Source organism: Nannobrachium achirus, assembly GCF_963921795.1.
Source record: "Nannobrachium achirus genome assembly, chromosome: 5".
NCBI classification, from domain to species: Eukaryota; Metazoa; Chordata; class Actinopteri; order Myctophiformes; family Myctophidae; genus Nannobrachium; species Nannobrachium achirus.
Genome location: NC_137814.1, coordinates 24,911,759 through 24,931,486, shown reverse-complemented (window position 1 = coordinate 24,931,486; position 19,728 = coordinate 24,911,759). Strand labels below are relative to the sequence as shown.

At 42.0% G+C, this 19,728-nt stretch overlaps 1 protein-coding gene across 2 annotated transcripts in view; it reads left to right on the top strand.

Annotated features, from left to right (window-relative positions):
• The window catches only part of tep1 (telomerase-associated protein 1), a 54,920-nt gene extending 35,411 nt beyond the window's left edge, over nucleotides 1-19,509 (top strand). The window contains exons 34-58 of one of the 2 annotated variants that reach the window (XM_080726697.1): nucleotides 8-218; nucleotides 674-794; nucleotides 1,562-1,686; nucleotides 1,796-1,895; nucleotides 2,004-2,159; nucleotides 2,465-2,677; nucleotides 3,569-3,625; nucleotides 3,997-4,117; nucleotides 4,637-4,888; nucleotides 5,193-5,359; nucleotides 6,559-6,666; nucleotides 7,394-7,498; nucleotides 7,871-8,033; nucleotides 8,588-8,754; nucleotides 9,655-9,694; nucleotides 11,447-11,532; nucleotides 12,195-12,321; nucleotides 12,724-12,854; nucleotides 13,636-13,757; nucleotides 14,463-14,606; nucleotides 15,145-15,244; nucleotides 15,628-15,727; nucleotides 16,581-16,663; nucleotides 17,915-18,019; nucleotides 19,200-19,509. In XM_080726697.1, coding sequence (XP_080582823.1) covers nucleotides 8-218; nucleotides 674-794; nucleotides 1,562-1,686; nucleotides 1,796-1,895; nucleotides 2,004-2,159; nucleotides 2,465-2,677; nucleotides 3,569-3,625; nucleotides 3,997-4,117; nucleotides 4,637-4,888; nucleotides 5,193-5,359; nucleotides 6,559-6,666; nucleotides 7,394-7,498; nucleotides 7,871-8,033; nucleotides 8,588-8,754; nucleotides 9,655-9,694; nucleotides 11,447-11,532; nucleotides 12,195-12,321; nucleotides 12,724-12,854; nucleotides 13,636-13,757; nucleotides 14,463-14,606; nucleotides 15,145-15,244; nucleotides 15,628-15,727; nucleotides 16,581-16,663; nucleotides 17,915-18,019; nucleotides 19,200-19,319 — 3,224 coding nt within the window. In that variant the 3' untranslated portion in view covers nucleotides 19,320-19,509. Of the gene's footprint in view, nucleotides 1-7; nucleotides 219-673; nucleotides 795-1,561; nucleotides 1,687-1,795; nucleotides 1,896-2,003; nucleotides 2,160-2,464; nucleotides 2,678-3,568; nucleotides 3,626-3,996; nucleotides 4,118-4,636; nucleotides 4,889-5,192; nucleotides 5,360-6,558; nucleotides 6,667-7,393; nucleotides 7,499-7,870; nucleotides 8,034-8,587; nucleotides 8,755-9,654; nucleotides 9,695-11,437; nucleotides 11,533-12,194; nucleotides 12,322-12,723; nucleotides 12,855-13,635; nucleotides 13,758-14,462; nucleotides 14,607-15,144; nucleotides 15,245-15,627; nucleotides 15,728-16,580; nucleotides 16,664-17,914; nucleotides 18,020-19,199 lie in introns of both variants that reach the window. The other variant, XM_080726696.1, reaches the window with a different exon arrangement.
• The last annotated feature ends 219 nt before the right edge of the window (nucleotides 19,510-19,728 follow it).

Below are 19,728 nucleotides of genomic sequence, written 5' to 3'. Positions count from 1 at the left end.
CTCTCAGCTGCAAACCAGGGAAACATGGAGGAGTGCAGAGATTTCCTGCGGCGCCATGCTGCTCTCCTGTCCTCCTGGCCAGCCCTTTATGTCCAGCAGGCGCTCAATGAGCCTCCTCACACCTCTGCTCACTCCTGGGCCCGAGGCATGATGGGTAAAGGAGGCGTTCGGGCAGTCCAGTTGCTAAACAACGATGGCAGGATTCTGAGAGAGAACAGGTAAGCAGGTTGTATCCGTGGTTGACCAGTGGCTATAGTCTCTCAAGCCAGGCTATCTCTTCCACAGTATTTTGAATTAGACAGAGAATCTGTAATTCCACCCTTTAAAAAGTAATGTTTTTTCAAATATATTTTAAAGACGGACTTCACACAAATTTATGAAACTTCTGGTGTTTTTTGTCACTCTTCCTTACTCTAAAGATGGGTTCTCAAACTTTTTTATACCACAACCCCATATTATTAGGGAATTCTTTGGGCCATCATCATTAATAGATCCTGGCATTCCAAATGAGGGTAATGACAGGGCAAAGTTTGAGATCCCATAAAGTTCATTTAGAGATAAAACAGATTGTGGACTAAGCAAAAGTGTCCCTTGAAATGAAAAAAGGTTGACAATCACTGAGGTAACCAATATGGCATGTGTGGGCCGGGGTGTCCTGTGTGTTTCAACCTAGTGAGCTGGTGTCGACATTCAGCTCCGAGCCCAGCTGTGTGGCACTGAGTCCAGATGGACAGCTAGTGGTGGTTGGCACTGGACAGGGCACCTTGCATCTCATCCAAACACACACTGGACAGGTTGGTACCAAACTCTGAGAGCTGTCAATGTCACTGAAAGGACTTTAAATGCTGACTCTGAGCAATGAATTTAGAATAACTATAGGTTTCTAATGTATAAATATGAGAGTTCAGGTACTATTTCGTACTTCCGTACCTAATACTAACCCAAATATGCCCATGCCACTGTAATAATAGAATAATAATAGATACCTATTTCCTCCTTTCCTCCCGCGAGGGAAATTCAGTATTTTCAGCCCAACCCAGCTGATTCGCTGCACACAAGGAGCGCATGAGCAATTAGGGGTTAAGAGTCTTGCTCAGGGACACACATCGACATTGCTACCCTGGCCTGGAATCGAACCTGGCACAACCAGGGGCTCTGGTTCCCCAGCATTCAGCTGTGGCAAATGGGGTTTGAATCCTACACAGTGCATCTTGCACTGTAACTAACACAATGAAATGGTGCGCTCACAGATCTCTGTTGCTGTACTAGTAGTAACTTCAACATGTTCAGCAGGTAGAGGAACTGGGAAGTGTAGTGTGTTCCTCCACATGCATAATGTGCTCCCGGTACAACTCCTCACTTGTCAAGTGAAAATAAGTGGCTGGCGATGATTATCGTGTATCGTAGGTGCCATATGCTTATCTACACCCTCCCCAAGACTAACCAGAAGGGTCTGCAGTGACAAGGGGGGTAATTGGGAATTGGCATAACGACTAAATTGGGAGAAAATGAAAAATGGATACAAAAGTCAGACGATTAACTATCGCTTTCTTGTGAGCAGGAAGTGAAGTCACTGGTGAGCAGCTGTGACGGAATCACTAGCTGTGTCTTCTTGAGGGAGGGGCTTCTCAGTACAACCTCGTTTGATGGACGCATTGAGCTGTGGGACACTGACAATGGCTGCAGGTGGGAGATTATACTCATAAATATATCTATATCAGGCGATACAAGTTAAAGTATCACCAATTAAACTATTATATTCATTGACTGGATTTCTTGTTGCTTCTTTTCACAGGACTGGTCTAATCGATGCCCACTCGAATACAATAACAGGAAGTGATGTCACCGCAGACAGGAAGCACCTGGCAACTGTGTCCCTGGACTTCACACTGAAAGTTAGTTCATTTGAATGACAGTACTTGTACCACAACCCTCAAAGAGCATTGCCTGCATTTCCATTATGATGATTCATAATCTCTAAACAATGCTGCTGTGCCCTACAGGTGTGGTCATCTCCAAAGGGTCAACAGGTGGGCACCCTGCCGAGCACCAGCCCTCTGAACTGTGTGACCTTTGACCCTGAAGGTCACCTTCTAGCTGGCGGATGCTGGAACGGCACCGTGGTTGTCTGGAACTGGCTCCAGAATAAAACATTGGCGGTAAGCATGGAATAATATAGCACCACATGAGGATTTGGTCACGGCACTCTTGTCAGGGCGGTGGGCGCTATAGCTCTGAATCTTGTACTGCCTAAAAGCCAAACAGAAATATAATTGTTAACGACAAACACACAATTAAATCGTTAATCGCAATTATTTGAGTGACAATTAATCGTCATGTAAAATGTCATAATTGTGTCAGCCCTAGATAAGAACTTCAGCTAAAATGAAGGGGCTTAAAAATCTAAACATGAGTAACTGTGTTCTTGTGGTTCATCTCCTCCTACCCCTGGCCCTGCCCCCAGTCCCTCTCTGGTCACCAGGGGTCCGTGCGCTGCCTCTCCTTCTCCAGCTCCTCCTCCATGCTCTGTGCTGGAAGTATTTCCGGGGAGGTGAGGCTGTGGTCAGTGCCAACGTCCACCTGCGTGGGGCGCTATCAGGCTCACTGGGGAGCCACAGAGGCACTCTCCTTCCTGGACGGAGGAACCAGGCTGCTGACCGCCGGCTCTGACTTTAAGGTGAGGCTTTACAAACACACACACACACACACACACACACACACACACACACACACACACACACACACACACACACACACAGATACCGTACTGTTTCTCATTTAATAACTTAATACTATACACTTCGTTCAAAGCAGTAGGTGCTGGTTTTCTCCACCGTTCAAGCATACAATGAATTTAGATTTGCCATTGACATATCAGTAGGCTGAGATATCTGATGATCAGATCTGACTATACGAGTCTAGTTTAGTTCAGTTTTATTTTGGGATATTGGACACATAACATAAATAGTGAAATACATTTTGTTAATCGCCAATGCTTTACATGCTGCTACTGCAGCATTGTCCAAGTGTCCGAAAAAGGGATAGGGAGAAGCACAAAGCTTGTCTGGCCCTACTCCTGGAGTCTTTTTGAAATGGCACGCTTCATGGCACATCTGTTTACATATATACATACATACACTGAGATATACAGTATACATACTTACAGTACATACCATACACATACACCTGCACAAACAGTATCTACATACAGACAGAGATACACACTACAGGTTTATGTGAATAAGAGGAGCTTCACCTTATGTCACACAGTGCTAAAAAGTAGTTTTGCACTGGCCTCTACAGGTTTAAATTTCAACTACTGTAGGTTATACTGCTGGGCACACCTGACCCTATCGTGATGGAATAATACTTATTTAGCCACTGACAGCTGAGTAAAAGCAGGTACTATTGCATTATAAGATATGTTTCATCTCGGACATTATTTTGCTTTGCTCATTTATGGGTCTTGTGTTTCTATACTTTACATGTTGTTCATCAAGACCATGTGCTGTGTTTTTTACTGTGCTGTGCACTTTGGGATGACAATGCCTTGTCTCTTCTATCACAGCTCCAGCTATGGTCAGGGGGACTCGGCCGTTCAGTGGCAAGGTTCATTGAAGACGAGGTATTGTGATCTCATTGACTCAATTATTGAACTTTCCTTCCAAAACTACTGTATCTATGTGTGAATTATCCAGAACTAACACTGAGTTGTGTTTTATATAAATTCTTATCGTCACTGTCGGGCAGAAACCTTATATCTCAGAGTTTCAAATGTGTAAATCTTTTCGCAAAGTAAAGCACTGCTTCATCATACAAGGCCATCGCACAAAAGTAGTGAAAACAGCTGATCTCGAGGTGTTGTGTACTTGTAGATCGTCTGTTTTCACTAGTTTAAATCATTTAAAAAATGATAAATACAAAACAAACGGGTTTGGACATACAAGGCTTCCACCCGACAACGCCGTTATGCTAGTATTCTTTCTGTATGACCAGGAGCCTCCTGCCAAGAAACCCAGGAGCTCAACGCCCGCGGCTCTGTGTACGGCCTCAACCGCTGATTGCATCGCTGTTGGTTACCATGGAGACGGACTAAAGCTCTTCAACCTCAAATCAGGTGTGTGTTTATGTCGGGTTTCGAAATCACAAATCTAGAGCACGTTCTTTTCATTGGACACGGTACTAAAAACTTTGAACAATAGGGAAACATGTGCCTTACAACATGGTAACAACAAACTGGGGGTCGGGACCATTAGCTTTCATGTAAACAGTAGCAGAGGGAGCTCAGCGATGGAAGCATATTTTTTCAATGGGATTTTTTTTATTTGAAAGCTGTGATTGGGCGTACACACGCCTGGTACATGATCCGTGCACAGATTATGCGCCATGTGCACGCACGTGCCCACGTTAAAACGTAAGGACAACGTGGCAGTTAACCCCTTCAGTCGATGTTTTAAAAGACGTGTATGAGTTTAAAAAAAAATCTAACATTGGCCAAATTGACAAATATTACCAACTAAGAAGTAAGAATTGTTGTTCAAATATAATTCTTTTTTTGGGCGGGGTAACGGCCTGAAAAGTGTGGGAACCCTTGCCTTTCAAAAGATCATGATCAGTAAAGTGTGTGTTGCTTCAGCTGAGCGGATATGGTCCAGTGTGGACCTCCACGTGTCCATCCTGTGCCTGGCGTGGCTGGCTACGGACACCCAGGCAGAGGCTCCTGAACTGCTGCTGTCTGGAGGAGGGGACAAGTCACTGAGGCTCTGGAGGACCAGGAGAGACCAGGAGAGGACGCTGGAAGGCCTAGAGTTAGTAGGAAAGATTCAGACGCAGCAAGGCCCCATCCTGGCTCTCGCCCAAAACTCCACATACCTGGCTTCTGGCTCTGGTGAGTATTAATGGAGATCAGGTGAAAGGAAAGTATATATAATTTCAAAAGATTTAAAACATAAAAAAGGAAGATAATTATGTCCCCCTACTTGAGGGGCTTTCACGTAGGTACTGCTTGGAAGATGGGGAGGTATATCGGGTGTGGGTTTGGGGGGGTTATGGCGGGCTTTCAGGTAGGAAGGTTCCAAACACCCAAAGGGCGCTTTTTGTTGGCGTTTATTTTCACTGCTACAAAGGGATGATTAAACTATCAGCTGCATGTTTTGTGTTTGTTCACCAACTCTACGTTTGCTGTCATTCAGATGACTTCACCATCGCTCTGTGGTCCATGGAGGACCTGAGGAGCATGACCCCTGACACCTGGGTTGAGCCCACTGCTGCCTGTGTGCTGCGGGCTCACAGTGGAGGGGTCACCTGCTTGGCTTTTAGCCCTGATGGTCTGGAACTGCTCTCTGGTGGGAAAGATCAGGTATGTTTGTGTGTGTGAGTGTGTGTGTGTGTGTGTGTGTGTGTGTGTGGGGGGGGGGGGCGGTGGTTTGTTTGTGTGGAACCTGATCCAACCAGGGCTTTCACAGACATGACATTTTGGAAACATAATTGGAAAATAAATCAAAATAACATTTCTGTCATTCTTTTAATATTATTGATGAATTGAATACCTTTTAGTCAGAACATGGTCCTGGGGACCCTTTTTATGCTTATGAAATGAATGACTGATTATGGTAATAACTAGGGGTGTAACGATATAGTAACTGTATCGAAATATCATTTTTAGCTTAAAGAATCTAAGTATATCGAAATGAAAACAGCTAAAATCGAATCGTATCGTTTTATTTTGTATCGTATCGAATCGGCAGTGCAAAGAATCGATTGGGCATTGTATTTAGCATTTTTAAGAAGAAAAAACTAAAAGGAGGGGTTTAATTACTTTTCATTTCCATATAGCTACACTGGTCTATCGATAAATGTGTGTAATCTCTGGGTTCATGTCAAGGTGCAGGTTTGTCAATATACAATGTCCATGTATTTGGCAGATAATCACTGTGTTTACTTATTTATATCCACAATAATACATGTTTCCCTTAAAAACCCGCACTATCCACACCTTTCACACAGATTTAATTTCTTTGCTAAATAGTTACTATATCCATTTTAAATCATTGAATCGAATCGTATCGTATCGCCATGAATTAACCAATATCGTCCATGTATCGTATCGTCAATCATGTTGCGTGACATGCCATGGAGACTTGAGTTCAATAATATATATATTTTGTTTGTTTTCGTCGCATTCCTAAGACAATAATTTGATTACAATAAATGTACCCCAATTGATTGAACTCATGTCTCCATGGCATGAGTAATCAATGGGAAAAAAGTCATTTTGGGGGTGAACTACTCCTTTAACATCCACAGCCACATGGTCCTCACTGGCTGGATAGATTCTGGGAAAGGAACAGCGAACATGTCGACATTATTATCTCTCTCTCAACTAAGGTGTCCTTGGCCTGAAAACGTTGAAAACCCCTGGCGTAGACAACGACATGACAATAATAAATGGAAATATGACATTTATGTTTCGCTGTATCCAGCTGTTTTCATACAGACGAATGGAAATGGAATATATAGTACCTGAAATGGTGGTAATGAGAATGTGTTTTATTTCAGGCTCTGATGGTGTGGGATGTGAGCTCATCGCCAGCGGTTCTCTCCAAGTCTCTCCCTCACTCTCACAGAGACTGGATCACTGGCTGTGTCTGGACCTCACACTGTGTGGTGAGACTCTTTTACAAAACACACACATTCACACATTTACTCTACTCCGATACTTAACCCATTTAGACCTGTTATACACGTACAGTACGTTGGTACACCTTTTGAGCTGGGAAAGCCTCTGTGTCATTTTAGATGTTGCTATATTGCTGTTGTTGGGCAGAAACCTCTTATCTCCATATTCTAACTTTGTTATATTCTGTAAACAAAAAATGAACACCCTACTTGATCACCCTGACTACAGTTACAGCGTCATACAAAAGCATCAAAAGTAGCAGGTCCACAAGCACTAAGCGACACATTTTGAGGTTGTAGATCTACTCCTTTTGCTATGTTTGAATTTGAATCCTGATAAGTAACAGTTTGGGGTTTCCACCCGACAGAGACGATATACTGTATAGGAACATCATTCTTTTTTTCTTTTTTTTTCTTTTTTTTAAGGATTTAGAAGTCTTTTTTTATTGGCCTCAGGTCTAAATAAGAAAAGATATATATTTAAAGATCGTTTGTCATGGAACTTGTGGTGTTACTTTTGTGTGTCACACAAGATTTAGGAAAATAATAAAAACATTTCTTTCAAAATGTGCCCAAAATAAAGACGCCAGGGTTAACGTGGTGACAACAAGCAAAATGACAGAAATCCAGTGATGAAATGTTACAAATAAATAAACAGAAGTGAACCATAATGTCTTTCTCCTCCTGACATTGTTTTCCATTATCTCTATACCAGGTGAGCTCCTCCAATGATGGCAGGCTGCTTGTGTGGGACCTGCAAGCAGGCCAGAGTCTCAGGGAGATCTCCTGGAAATGTCCCCTCATCTCTGTCTGCAGTCTGGTGAGTGGACAACGTCACAATCCATTAACTACTGAAATGCATTTAATGGATGGAACATTCAAGATTTTAATCATTCATCTTATAAACGGGTACACAAAAATCAGATTATTTGGTTTAGATTCCTCATCATTCTATAGTGTGGGACTTATTTGAATGAATAAAATGGTATTTCTAACCAACCTGTATGGTAGATTATGTTAATACCATATAACCAGTATAATTATAGCTGTGTGTGTGTGTGTGTGTGTGTGTGTGTGTGTGTGTGTGTGTGTGTGTGTGTGTGTGTGTGTGTGTGTGTGTGTGTGTGTGTGTGTGTGTGTGTGTGTGTGTGTGTGTGTGTGTGTGTGTGTGCGAGCGTGTGTGTGTCTACAGGGGGAGTATGTGATGGCAGGCAGTGTGGAGGGCTCTCTACATGTGTGGAAGTGGGACACTGGCATAGAGATCAGCCACATCTCTGTCCACCGGCAGCGCCTTCACCACTGTTCTATTCTTCCTCAGAAGAAGGAAGAATCCCAGAAGGGAGGTGAAGGTACCGGTATGTATCTTGCCAGAAGACACTAAATAGCATTAGGGCCTGAGCACTGCAGCGGTGCGAAGCCCTATTGGAATTGCAAAGATTATTAATGAATCGGAGTTTTGAGAGCCTAAACATACACCAAAAGTTAGGCAACTTTGCACAATCATCACACGTGGTGAATAAAATAAACTTTTTTTAACTAGGTTAGTATTAATCAAAAAATAAGTCTTGCAAGACGCCGTTTGGAAGAAAAAGATGCGATAATGTACCAAAATAAATAGCCTAATATACATGAGACAAGCGTATCCAGTCATTGAAAACCTCAAGGGATGCGTCCGTGACGTATATCCCATGCGGCCAATGCTAGTATGTTGTGGGTTGTATATTGCGATGTAAGTTATATCAGATTAAAAAGGACAAATCAAACAAATGGGACACTTAGAACACACCAAAAGAATCACATTGTCCATGATGTCAATTTTAGCTACTGTACCTGGCCTGGTGGAGACGTGAGCATGTTTTCTAGTTTTATACTCAATGTATACTAATACATTTCTCTTTTTGTTTGCCAGATCCTTGCCTGCGGCACCCTGGTGTGTATTGTGACGGCTGTCGTGGAGATATTGTGGGGATCAGGTATAAGTGTACAGTGTGTCCAGACTATGACCTGTGCTCTGCCTGTCAGTCCACTGGGCTTCATAAAGAACACAGTCTGAGGTCCATCCAGTCCCCATTCCAGGTCAGAATATAATCATGGGTGTTTGCAGAAACCTCACATCTCCATAAATGTCAATTCTTATGTTTCCCCCCACCGCCCACCACTCCTGTAAATTAATGTCCTACTTTGCCATATTAGTGTCACACAAAGGTAGCACAATTAGCCAACCTGCAAGCTCACAACGCACAGTGTTGCAACGCATTATGAGCTTGTAGTTCCACTATTTTCCTTTTGTTTGTGTGTTAAAGTGGTTAAGTGTGTCTGTGGATTTTATAAAATATTCAACCAGTGAAAAGTATTAATACGGTATGTAGAAAATAATAATAGTTTTGGACATCAAGGTATAGACCTGACAGCGACAATAAAAGTTTTCATCTGAAAACTGGGCAGTTTAAATACATCAGGGAATGTAGAAAGGGAACTAATGTTGATAATAAAAATGCAGTCACTGCCATTTCATACTGTAATGTGACAGCTGCTGTAGCAGCTGATGATGATGATGTACGTATCTGTAGGCTACTTGTAACTTAGTAACCCTAGTTGCTGATGATATTTATTTTTGACTGTCTAGTTTATTCACTTCGATTATGTTACTTTAGATGTATATGTTTGTATGTTGTTTGCTTGTCACATGCCAGATGGTTTGTTGTTCATACAAATTCTAGGTTTGATGTTTACCTTCTACAGTTACTTTGTAGTAGTAGTAGTAAGCCTTACTGAGCCACGAGGCCCATGCTGTAGGTAGCCTGAAGTCCCATTTTCCAGAGTTCAGATGTAGAGCTCAGAATCTGTGTTGAGAGATTACTGCAATAGAGACTCCTACTAGTCGGGTCACTTGTTCGGCAGGCAGGAGAATTCGGGGAGATAGAATTAAACTTGCACTTATAATGATACCCCTTCTCTCTCTTTTTTGTCTTTAAGAAAGCAGACACGTATGCAAGTTCCCAGAAGGGAGGTGAAGGTATGTATCTTGCCAGAAGACACTAAATATCATTAGGGCTCGAGCAGCCTTACTGAAATTGAAAGATTATCAAATAATCTCAGTTTTGAGGGCCTAAACATCCTCAAAACGTTATGCAAATGTGAACAAACATCACACAAAATCTGTATTGTAATGATCTTGAAAAGTGCTGTGGCCTAATGGCCCACAATACATGTCCCGACTTACAAAAAAAAACGTCTCTTAGACCCATGGCCTAAACCAGTGGTTTTCAACCCTTTTCATATCAAGGTCCATTATTTATAAGGCATCACTGGATACAAGTCCATGCTGTATTGATGGGCTAGTCCCAGTTGGGCGGTGTCCCAGTTGGGCGGTGCAGCGATAAGGCGGTGGGGGAGCCTTTCCAACAGACTGTAAAGCAAGCGATCTTCATCCCATTCATGCGTTTATCGTGCGCTTGCCCAGGCCTTACGGCCTGGGCATAAATATGATGACGATTGCATTCACCATAGCTTCGTAACTCGCGCGGCCGGCGCAGCGCTCGGGCGCGAAGAGCAGGACCAAGGTCCGCTGTCCTTCGCGCCGCTTGCAATGTCATGGACAATAACTGTGACATATAACCATTGTATTGCTCATCAAATTTTCGGCGAGAAATCAATGGGGTCTCATAGCTGTACGCGTGCTGCCTAACGCTACACCGCCGCCCAACTGGGACACCGCCCAACTGGGACACCGCCCAAATGGGATTTTCCCGTATTGATGTGGTGCCATAGGAGAGAACAGGCAAACATTTATCAAAATAACAATTCTTTAATTAAATAATGCAGATGTTTAACTATAATTTAACTCTTGAGAGCGTAACATTTTTTTTTTTTGCGTTGCGAAGGTTGCATGAGCCGGACCAGCGCTGTTAGAAGTTGTAAACCAGGGGGCCAGAATAAATCTTAATTTACCCGACTTTTGTCAACCCACTGAATGATGAACCTACTGCCACCAACGCATTGAATGGTGACAACGAGCTACTGGTAGCTCAGTATCTCAGCTACTGCACCATTCAATGGTCTGAAAAGACATGACAAATTCCCATTCAGTGCATTGATACTGTAGCATTCGAAGCCGCTGGCCAGCACTAAGTATTCGGTAACCAGTTTACAACCTGTGTCCCTCTGACCTTTTAATATTTAACGTACACTTACTACACTGTCTGACTGCAGCCTAAACAAATTAGGCTATCAATTATGAAATGAATCACATGCACATAATTACTTTAAATGATTATGAATATCCAGTTATAAATTGGTCATTGTAATCTACCTGTACCGGTATGTAATGCTATGAGCAACAAAAAAAAACACTTCAAAGAGGATCTCTGATGTGCCTAATGCCTTTTGAAGTTTTGTTTAATTGTTCAACTACCATCGTTGAGACACTGAATAGACTCTCTCCCTCTCTCTGATACACTTGCAGGGCTTGTTAATGACCGTCATAGATTCTGAAGTGTTACTTGATTTGAATCCTCTGCTGAATTCAAAAAATACAAAGTCAAACTACACAATATTTTGCTGTTTGCATATCAATATAGTAGATTGTTTAAAATTTAAATCAATGCATCGATGCGGTAATTGCAGTTACTGTATTGTTACACTCTTACCCATTACGGCCACACACACACACAAACTTGCACGCGCGTGCAAATCCATAGAGGTTAACCTGTACCTGTGCCGATCACCTTCATACTGCACAGCATTGACAACCTGTCAGTTGTTTCAGGTGACTGCACAGAAGTCATGGCGGACGACATGATCGTTGCTACTGCATCTGATGATGGGACAGTGGAGCTTTGGAAGCCCTTTCAGGTACAGTAAATGTGTCCCGGTTCAATGAGGGAACTGGCGTTTAAGATTTTCATATGAACATAGAAACACTGCACAGTGGTTTGCTACATTATGATAATTAAAACAAATAAAACAAACAAACTGATCCTTGAGTCATGACATTTTATTACTCGAGCTTTTATTACTCAAGCTCAAGCATTACGCATACTGTACAATACATAAATATATGTTTTAATGAAGTGGCTCTGCAGGGTCTGTCTGTGTGTCTTCGTGTCCAAAGCTAATTTCACAAACCGCTGGACCGAAAACCGCTGGGCCTACGCCAGTAGGCCCCAAAAAATCTTTTTCACATGTTTTATACTTTTTTCCCCCTTTTTCTCAGAATGACTGGTATTAAATAGTGCTGGCATTGTGTCTTTGGGTCTGTTTGGAGTTACTACTTACTCTACTCTCCTAACACTGCTGCAGCATTGTGCCTTATTGCCTATGTCCTAAGCCAATCAGAATGCTTGTTACATTCCAAAATCAATTTCTGCCTAAGTCAAAGAGATGACTTGAACGAGATTTTGAAATGTAACAAGTAAACTGATAGGCTGAGGACAAGGGCAATAAGGCAGGGTGAAGCAGCAGTGTTAGGAGAGTGGAGTTAGGCAGATACAATATGTGTATGTACTTTCCTGTAGGTGGAACACTTCAGCACATTCCAAGATCACAGTGGATCAATCTATGGAATGGTGACCAAGGACACAGTCCCAGAATTCCTCTCTGTGTCTGAGGATGGTTCCCTGAGGTGCTGGACATGGTCCATAGGTAATATATATTACTGTATGTCTGTGTAAAGGAAGTATTTGCACATCCACTTCATTAGAAAGCAGGTGCTCTGGACAGTGAAAACTGAAGCAAACATGAAAAAAGTAGCTTGTCCCTTTAGTTCGACGCTTAAAATGCCTGGATCCCGAGGCTAGTTCGACGCTGGTGAATGCTAACCTGGTGAATGTTAACCTGGTGACTGCTACTATGCCTAAACCTCAGTAAAACTATGCCTAAGCCTAACCCTAACCCTTAGTCGAACTAATATGGGACGTAGAAATATCGAGATTTTACCTCTGCTACAACCCTAGTTAGTTCCCTGCCTTTTGAACACACTTTGTGCTCGACTATATTTAACATTCTCTGCATTGAACAACTCTGTATCGTGTCCTGTGTTTCCAGAGATCCCTCCCAGTCTGAAAGGTAACGTCACAGCTGTGTGCTACTATCAGACAGACAGCCTGCTGCTGGCTGGCTATGAATCTGGCCTGCTGGAAATATGGCAGCACAACACTGTGATTGGCCGAGAGCAGGTACACTGTGTGTGTGTGTGTGTGTGTGTGTGTGTGTGTGTGTGTGTGTGTGTGTGTGTGTGTGTAGGTGTGTGTGTGTGTGTGTGTGTGTGTGTGTGTGTGTGTGTGTGTGTGTGTGTGTGTGTGTGTGTGTGTGTGTGTGTGTGTGTGTGTGTGTGTGTGTGTGTGTGTGTGTGCGTGCGTGCGTGCGTGCATGCTTGTGTGTATGATACTTAGTTTTGCATCTTTGTTGCACACTGCGCGCGCGCGCGTGCTTGTGTGTATGATACTTAGTTTTGCATCTTTGTTGCACACTGATAATAGTAGATCTACAAGCTAAAAACTGGTCACTTCGTGTTGGCAGCTTGTTGATGGGCTATTTTCAGCTTAGGGTTGGTTATGATTCAAATGTACCAAAAATTGTACATACTGTATGGCATACCTACAAATACTTCAATTTGCCAGCAGGTATGCATGAATTTTACTACAGTCGATTATATTGGTGTACAACCCCCTCACTAACAGTACACATTTAAGATAATAATTTAGATTTAGGAGCATTGTGTAGGACAACATAGCAGATATAGATTGATCATTATACTGTGTATACTGTACACACACACACACACACACACACACACACACACACACACACACACACACACACACACACACACACACACACACACATTGCAGCATCTGACAGTGGATATACAGTGAAACCAGATGAAATAATTTGATTGATTGGTTGAAATAGTGTTTGCATGTATTGTACTTTAAGTAGATTTGTGTTGTGTGTCAGGCCTCTGATAGCGGCATCACAGCCATCTGCTCCATGCCAGAAGGACAGTTTGCCGTCGGCTGCAGGGCGCCGTCTGTTAATGTGTGGAAGCTGAAGTGGAACCCTCAACGCAGCGCTGTGAGGTAAACACACCACTTCATACTACAGGACAGACCTCAACAAATGAGCGCTGTGAGGTAAACACAGCACTGTCAGATAAACACTGTTCTCGCCCCTCCTGTTTTTATGCGAGAACACCTGGGAACTCCGATTACTTAAACACAAACCACTTCATAATACAGGACATAGACCTCAACACAGCGCTGTAGCTTAAACATAATGTTTCTGACGGGCAGAAACTGCTTATCTCCATATTTAAATTTTCGTGGGTTCTTTTTGTAAATGAATGCCCTTTTTGATAATACTACAGCGTCACACAAAAGTAGCAGATCCGCAAGCTCGAAATGTGTCGTGAAGCGACATGCTTTGAGCTAAAAAGTACGGTAACAGTTTTGGTTTCCACCCGACAGAAACAATAAACTAGTAATCTTATTGACGCAACAAAACATTTTACAAATATTAGCATTTGGGATAAAATAAATCTTACACACTTGTAAATACTAAAGAAATTATGTTCCTTTAACTTAAAAGTGTCAGTATAAATGATCCTTAGGGCACGTTCACACCAGCGGACCAAAGGAGAAAGAGGACCATGGTCCCTTTTAAGCGGACCAAATAACCCTGGTGTGAACGCCCCCTTAGAGCTGTTGCTCTAACGACTGCTGTGCGTCTGTACAGTGTGAAGACATTATGCATTATTGTTCACGTTGTGGTCCATTTGCTCCTAGCCTGGCGAAGGGATCCACCTACAAACAGAAGGAACCAGCGATGCACCTCCACTACTGCTCCATCCTGATCGCTGCCTTCGAGAGCGGACGCATAGCTAAAGTCTCCAATGATGAGAGTCGCAGCTGGGACAGCACAATCACCACGTAGAATAACCTACTTTATATACGTTTACTGTGTGTTGTTTGTATTTTGAGTATGTATTTGTGTTGTTGTTGTTTTTTGTCATGATACTAGCCAACCTCATATCACTTTTTTTTAACAAAGAAAATGGTCAAGGAGACATAGTTTTGTTGTTTGTTCTGGGTCTTTGAGAACCTGTAAAAAAAAAACAATCAGTGTAACTCCAATGTGGATCTCTGACTTCATGTGGCCTGTGACATCTGCCAGTCATCTGACTTATCTGTGATCTATGACACATGGGCATTTGGCCGATCAGAGTTATGTTTGACAAATATATATGACAACAAATATTAAAGGGGGGAGGGGGACTGGGGTAGCGTCAGTTTTATAGTTCTATATAATTTACTTCATTTTAACAATGAAAGACAAGTATTTTGAAACATTATGTGAAAAAGAAATGGAGCTCCAGATACTCTTATAGGCAGTGAGAGCCACGCTGTAAGAAGTAATACTTACTGAAACCTAAATTCTGTATGTTTATGTGTCTGTCCTGTGTCTCAGGTGGGAGACGGATATGCGCATTCTGGGACTACAGAGGAATGATGAAAAAAGCTTGTGGTTAATGGGCGAGAGCAATGGACGTGTCCAACTAGGCTTTATGGTGAGTTTGACCACCATGTTCACTTAAAATTACTCTATGGGTCAATTTGTAGAATGTGTCAAGGAAGGATTGTACTGTGCGGTGGTCAATTTGTCAATCATCAACTGTGGATTGTTTCCATGCTGGGAGAGGAGCAATCCATAACGTTCTTTGGGTGAATAAAACGTCATTTTAACCAATGTGTATCAAGGTAATGTTATTATAACTAGTATTTGTGCAGTGGTTGGAGGTGGTCTCCTCCCTAGCCTTCCACTGAGCAATTTAGACCCTGTGTTTGGGTAGGTGAATGTGAAGTACACTGTAAAGAACTTTGGGGAAAATTGGTCTATAAATGCAGTCCATTCACCAACTTAACAAACAAATGTTGCTTCTCTTCCTCACAGTTTGCCCTGGGCTCCACAGTAGGATTCAGTTCTTCATTCGGTCATGTGGAACTGTTTGACGAGAACAGGACCTTGGTAACGGCCTCTTCAGTGGATGAAGGTACACTACTCACAGCAGCAGATATATCATTAACTAATTTACTACCAAAACCAGAGTTTCCCCGAGTTATTCCCGATGTCTATGCGTGCCAGGCCGAGTTTCCCGAGCTATTAATCAAATAGATTTGATTAAAAACCATCCAAAATCGGATCGCCGATCCGCTGTTCTTAACTGCCCCAAAGACAGTGCTACCGGTTTGGGACCGTAAGCGGAAACAGATATGCATTTTTGGGGGCGGGACAAAACGTTTCTCTGTGGCCACTCTCTGCTGCGTTTAGTTCCTTGTTACACTGCACTACTGGTAGCTCAGCAACGCTAGCATGGATTAACATGGGGTCTTTTGTGATCGCGAACGGACCACAGCGTGAACGCGCATCATGCACGATCCGTGCACCATCATGCACGATGGACACGCATGTGCCCACGTCAAAAGGTAAGAAAATCGTATATATAACGTGGCATTCATCGCAGTTTTTCGGGGCAGTAAATGAGTACCATCCCTCTTTTTTCTGACTTTCTAATTACTTTCTGCTGTAAAATGGAACTTTCAAAATGGCTGTAAAATAAATAAAAAAAACGAACTAGACATAAAGGAGTAATTCACCCCAAAAATGACTTATCTTCTATAGATTTCAAACCCCATGGAGTCTTGAATTCATGGACATTTTGTAGTTTTTGTTTTTGACAAAAACTAAAAAATCTCAATGAATTCAATTCTTCATGGGGTGTGTAATGGAGAGAAAATAAGAATTTATTTGGGTGAACTACTCCTTTTAAGTGTACCAATAACAGTTCGTATGGACAACGTTGTTTTGTACACAAAAGGTCTAATGTGTGTCTCTTCTATGCTCAGACTTTGTGGTGTGCGGAGACGTTAAGGGGAACATGCGGTTCAACCGCTCACCTGATGTGAGCTCCTGGAGCCAGTGGAAACCTGTAAGAATGGAATGGAATGATGTTTCAATCAACCTCTCTATGAGAGTGGATTTGTTATGTAATATTAATCCATTTGTAAATGTAATTCTGAGAGTTCTGTCATTCTGTTTACACATTTGTACTCTCTCTGCGTTAAGTTAGAGGAGCACCTCACCCATTTTCAAGCTTAGTAGTAGTAGTAGTCTTTATTTCGGTCCATTAAAAAAATACAAAGATACAATGTAGTCCACATGATAACAGTGGAACCGAAAAGGAATAGGCGGGAGCTGAAGCTTATTGAGCCTACCCTTTTTGAAGAGTAAAACAAAGTATAAAAAAAAATACAAAAAAAGTAGTATCACATAATTCCAACATTGATTTCTCTAATCTGAAAGAATTCTGACTGATTAATAATAGATGAATGAATGCTTATATTTAGTGATGCACCGATAAGGAAATTCTTGGCCGATACCAATACCGATGTTTAAAATAACAATTTAGCCGATAGCCGATACCAATACCGATGTTTGTTTATTTTGTTTTAAGTGTTATAATTTCCCCATTTTGTGCAAGGGAAACAAATACATCTTGATTATAAGAAATAACTGTTCAGAAATACAGCTTGGTTGGCTGCAAATAACCAACACACAAACATAACCAGCGCAAAATGTGTGATTATCAACAACGGCGGCTACTGCCATCGGTTAATGTCAGCTTTATTTGCCGATACCGATATTGACCGATATGGCAAATATCGTCCGATGCCGATGGTGTTGCCGATATATCGGTGCATCCCTACTTATATTTCATATAATTGGTCACTATACGATGGCAAAATGTCTTCTCACTCTGTCTCTTTGGTGGGCTGTGGACAGTTCAGAACCTGCCTACCAGTGACATCCCCAATGGGGATTCCAAGCTAATGGAAAGTACTGCTTTTCTCTTCCTGGAAAGTTAGCATGTTGAAATAGAAGCTATTGTATTGCATTGTTTGAAATGATCAAACCTGCCTACCAATTATGTCGCTGGTAGGCACGTTTCTGAGCTCTCCACACAGCCCTCCTCTGACTCAAAGACTGACTAGACAGAAATGGTGCCGTCTTACAATGAGCATTACCGAGGACCAATTATATGAAGACATCTTATAATGAGCTTTACTGAAGACCTATTACCTGTATATGAAGACAAGGTTGGAAATGGAAGAAGTCAGGTGGCCTTTAAGTTAACACTGAGGATTTGACTGTGTAATAAGCGATGCTGCTTGTTCTGTAGGCCCACAGTGACAGGATCAGTGTGCTCAGGATGACCAAAAGCACAATCATCTCAGCCTCCTACGACCGGACAGTCAAGCTGTGGGACAGGAGCACCAAGCGCCAGGTACTGTATAGTAGAGTAGTATACTGTACCAGTAAGACAGCTAAGGACAAGGTCGTGCAATATGGGCTTAACTCATTTACCGCCTTACCCGATAGTCCCGAGAAAGTCCCTATGTTCCTCTCCGCCGGGCCCGATAATCCATAGACTTTAAAGGGGAAGACCACCCATTTTCAATATTGAAATATGTGTTGCCTAGAACTGGAGGATTGATTTTGGGGTTTGTATTGTAAATTACAACTTGATGACCACACATTGTACTTTACAATACAAACCCCAAAATCAATCCTCCAGTTCTAGGCAACACAGAAGGGGAGGAACTTTTTTTCTATTTCCAAACAACTCCTCTAAGGTATATTAATGACATATTTCAAAATTGAAAATGGGTGGTCTTCCCCTTTAATACGCTTTAATCGCTATAAAACATCTGTTTAATCGCAAATCGGTCTCTAATCACCCTCGGAAAAGTGCTTCCGGTCACATTTCCGTATCCTGTTTGATCGGTTTCCGTATCCGGTCGGGGGCGGGACCATGGCGCAGCTACTGTTAGCTATCATGCAATCTGGGAACCCAGATCAAAGTAAGGGCGACGCCCACTCGGTCTGTCTCTCTTCCTTTGAAGCGTAGCGACTCTGATAGAGGCTGTCTCGAGAGATTAGCTATCATGTAAACAGTAGCATGTAAACAGTAGCAGAGTGAGCTCGGCGATGGATGCGTCTATTTTTCAATGGGATTTTTTTTATTTGAAACGTTAAAAGGTAAAGACAACGTGGCGGTTAACCCCTTCAGTCGATGTTTTAAAAGACAGTAAATTAGTTAATATTGATGGCATGAAAGGAATTCTATTGTATGGGCATTCAATTAATGTATAACACATGCTGTATTGTCACTACTGACAGATACAGTGTCCATCTGTGGTGAACTTCATCTTTGTCCCAGTGTTACAGTATAATAGTTTTACATTTGTCCTTTTATTATTATTATTCATTTCTTAGTTTTTACTTTTTGTTTTCAATTTCAGTTTAGCTTTATTCGTTTTTAAAGCGTTGTGTGTTTTTTGTTTTGTTTTAGGTATTTATTTTCAGTTAACATTATTATTATTATTTTTTTTCCAATTCTAGTTTTATTTTTTTATTACTTTTTAAAGTTGTAGTTAAATGTAATAACCTTGTTCTCCTCCTAGGTGGGAATGTTTGTGTGCAGAGGGCCTGTGTTGGTTCTAGAGGTGAACCCAGACCACCCCAATGAGCTGGTGTGCAGCGATGGAACGGGACGTCTCTACTTCCTGTCGTGGAACCAGTGATCTAATCATGTACACACACACACACACACACACACACACACACACACACACACACACACACACACACACACACACACACACACACAGAATGCTTAACTACTCGCAAGACAAAATGTTGCCTTAAACCAAAGACCAGACTAATACTTGTTATATTTTCTAGTTATCCATCACTATGTGCAGAAATGTTGTGCCTGCGATGCAGTGCTTATTATACACTGTTCATACTCTGTGTGCCTTGATACTGTGCATACTTGGTTTACTAGTATCCTTGATGTTCTATAGATCATAAATAAAGGCTGTCTAGTCTACGTAGATAAAACTTTTGTTCCTTTTGATTTATTCTTAAGAATTCTGGGTGGGGGGGAAATTGGAGACTGCTTTGTAACATTTTTGTTGTTAGAGGTTGTTA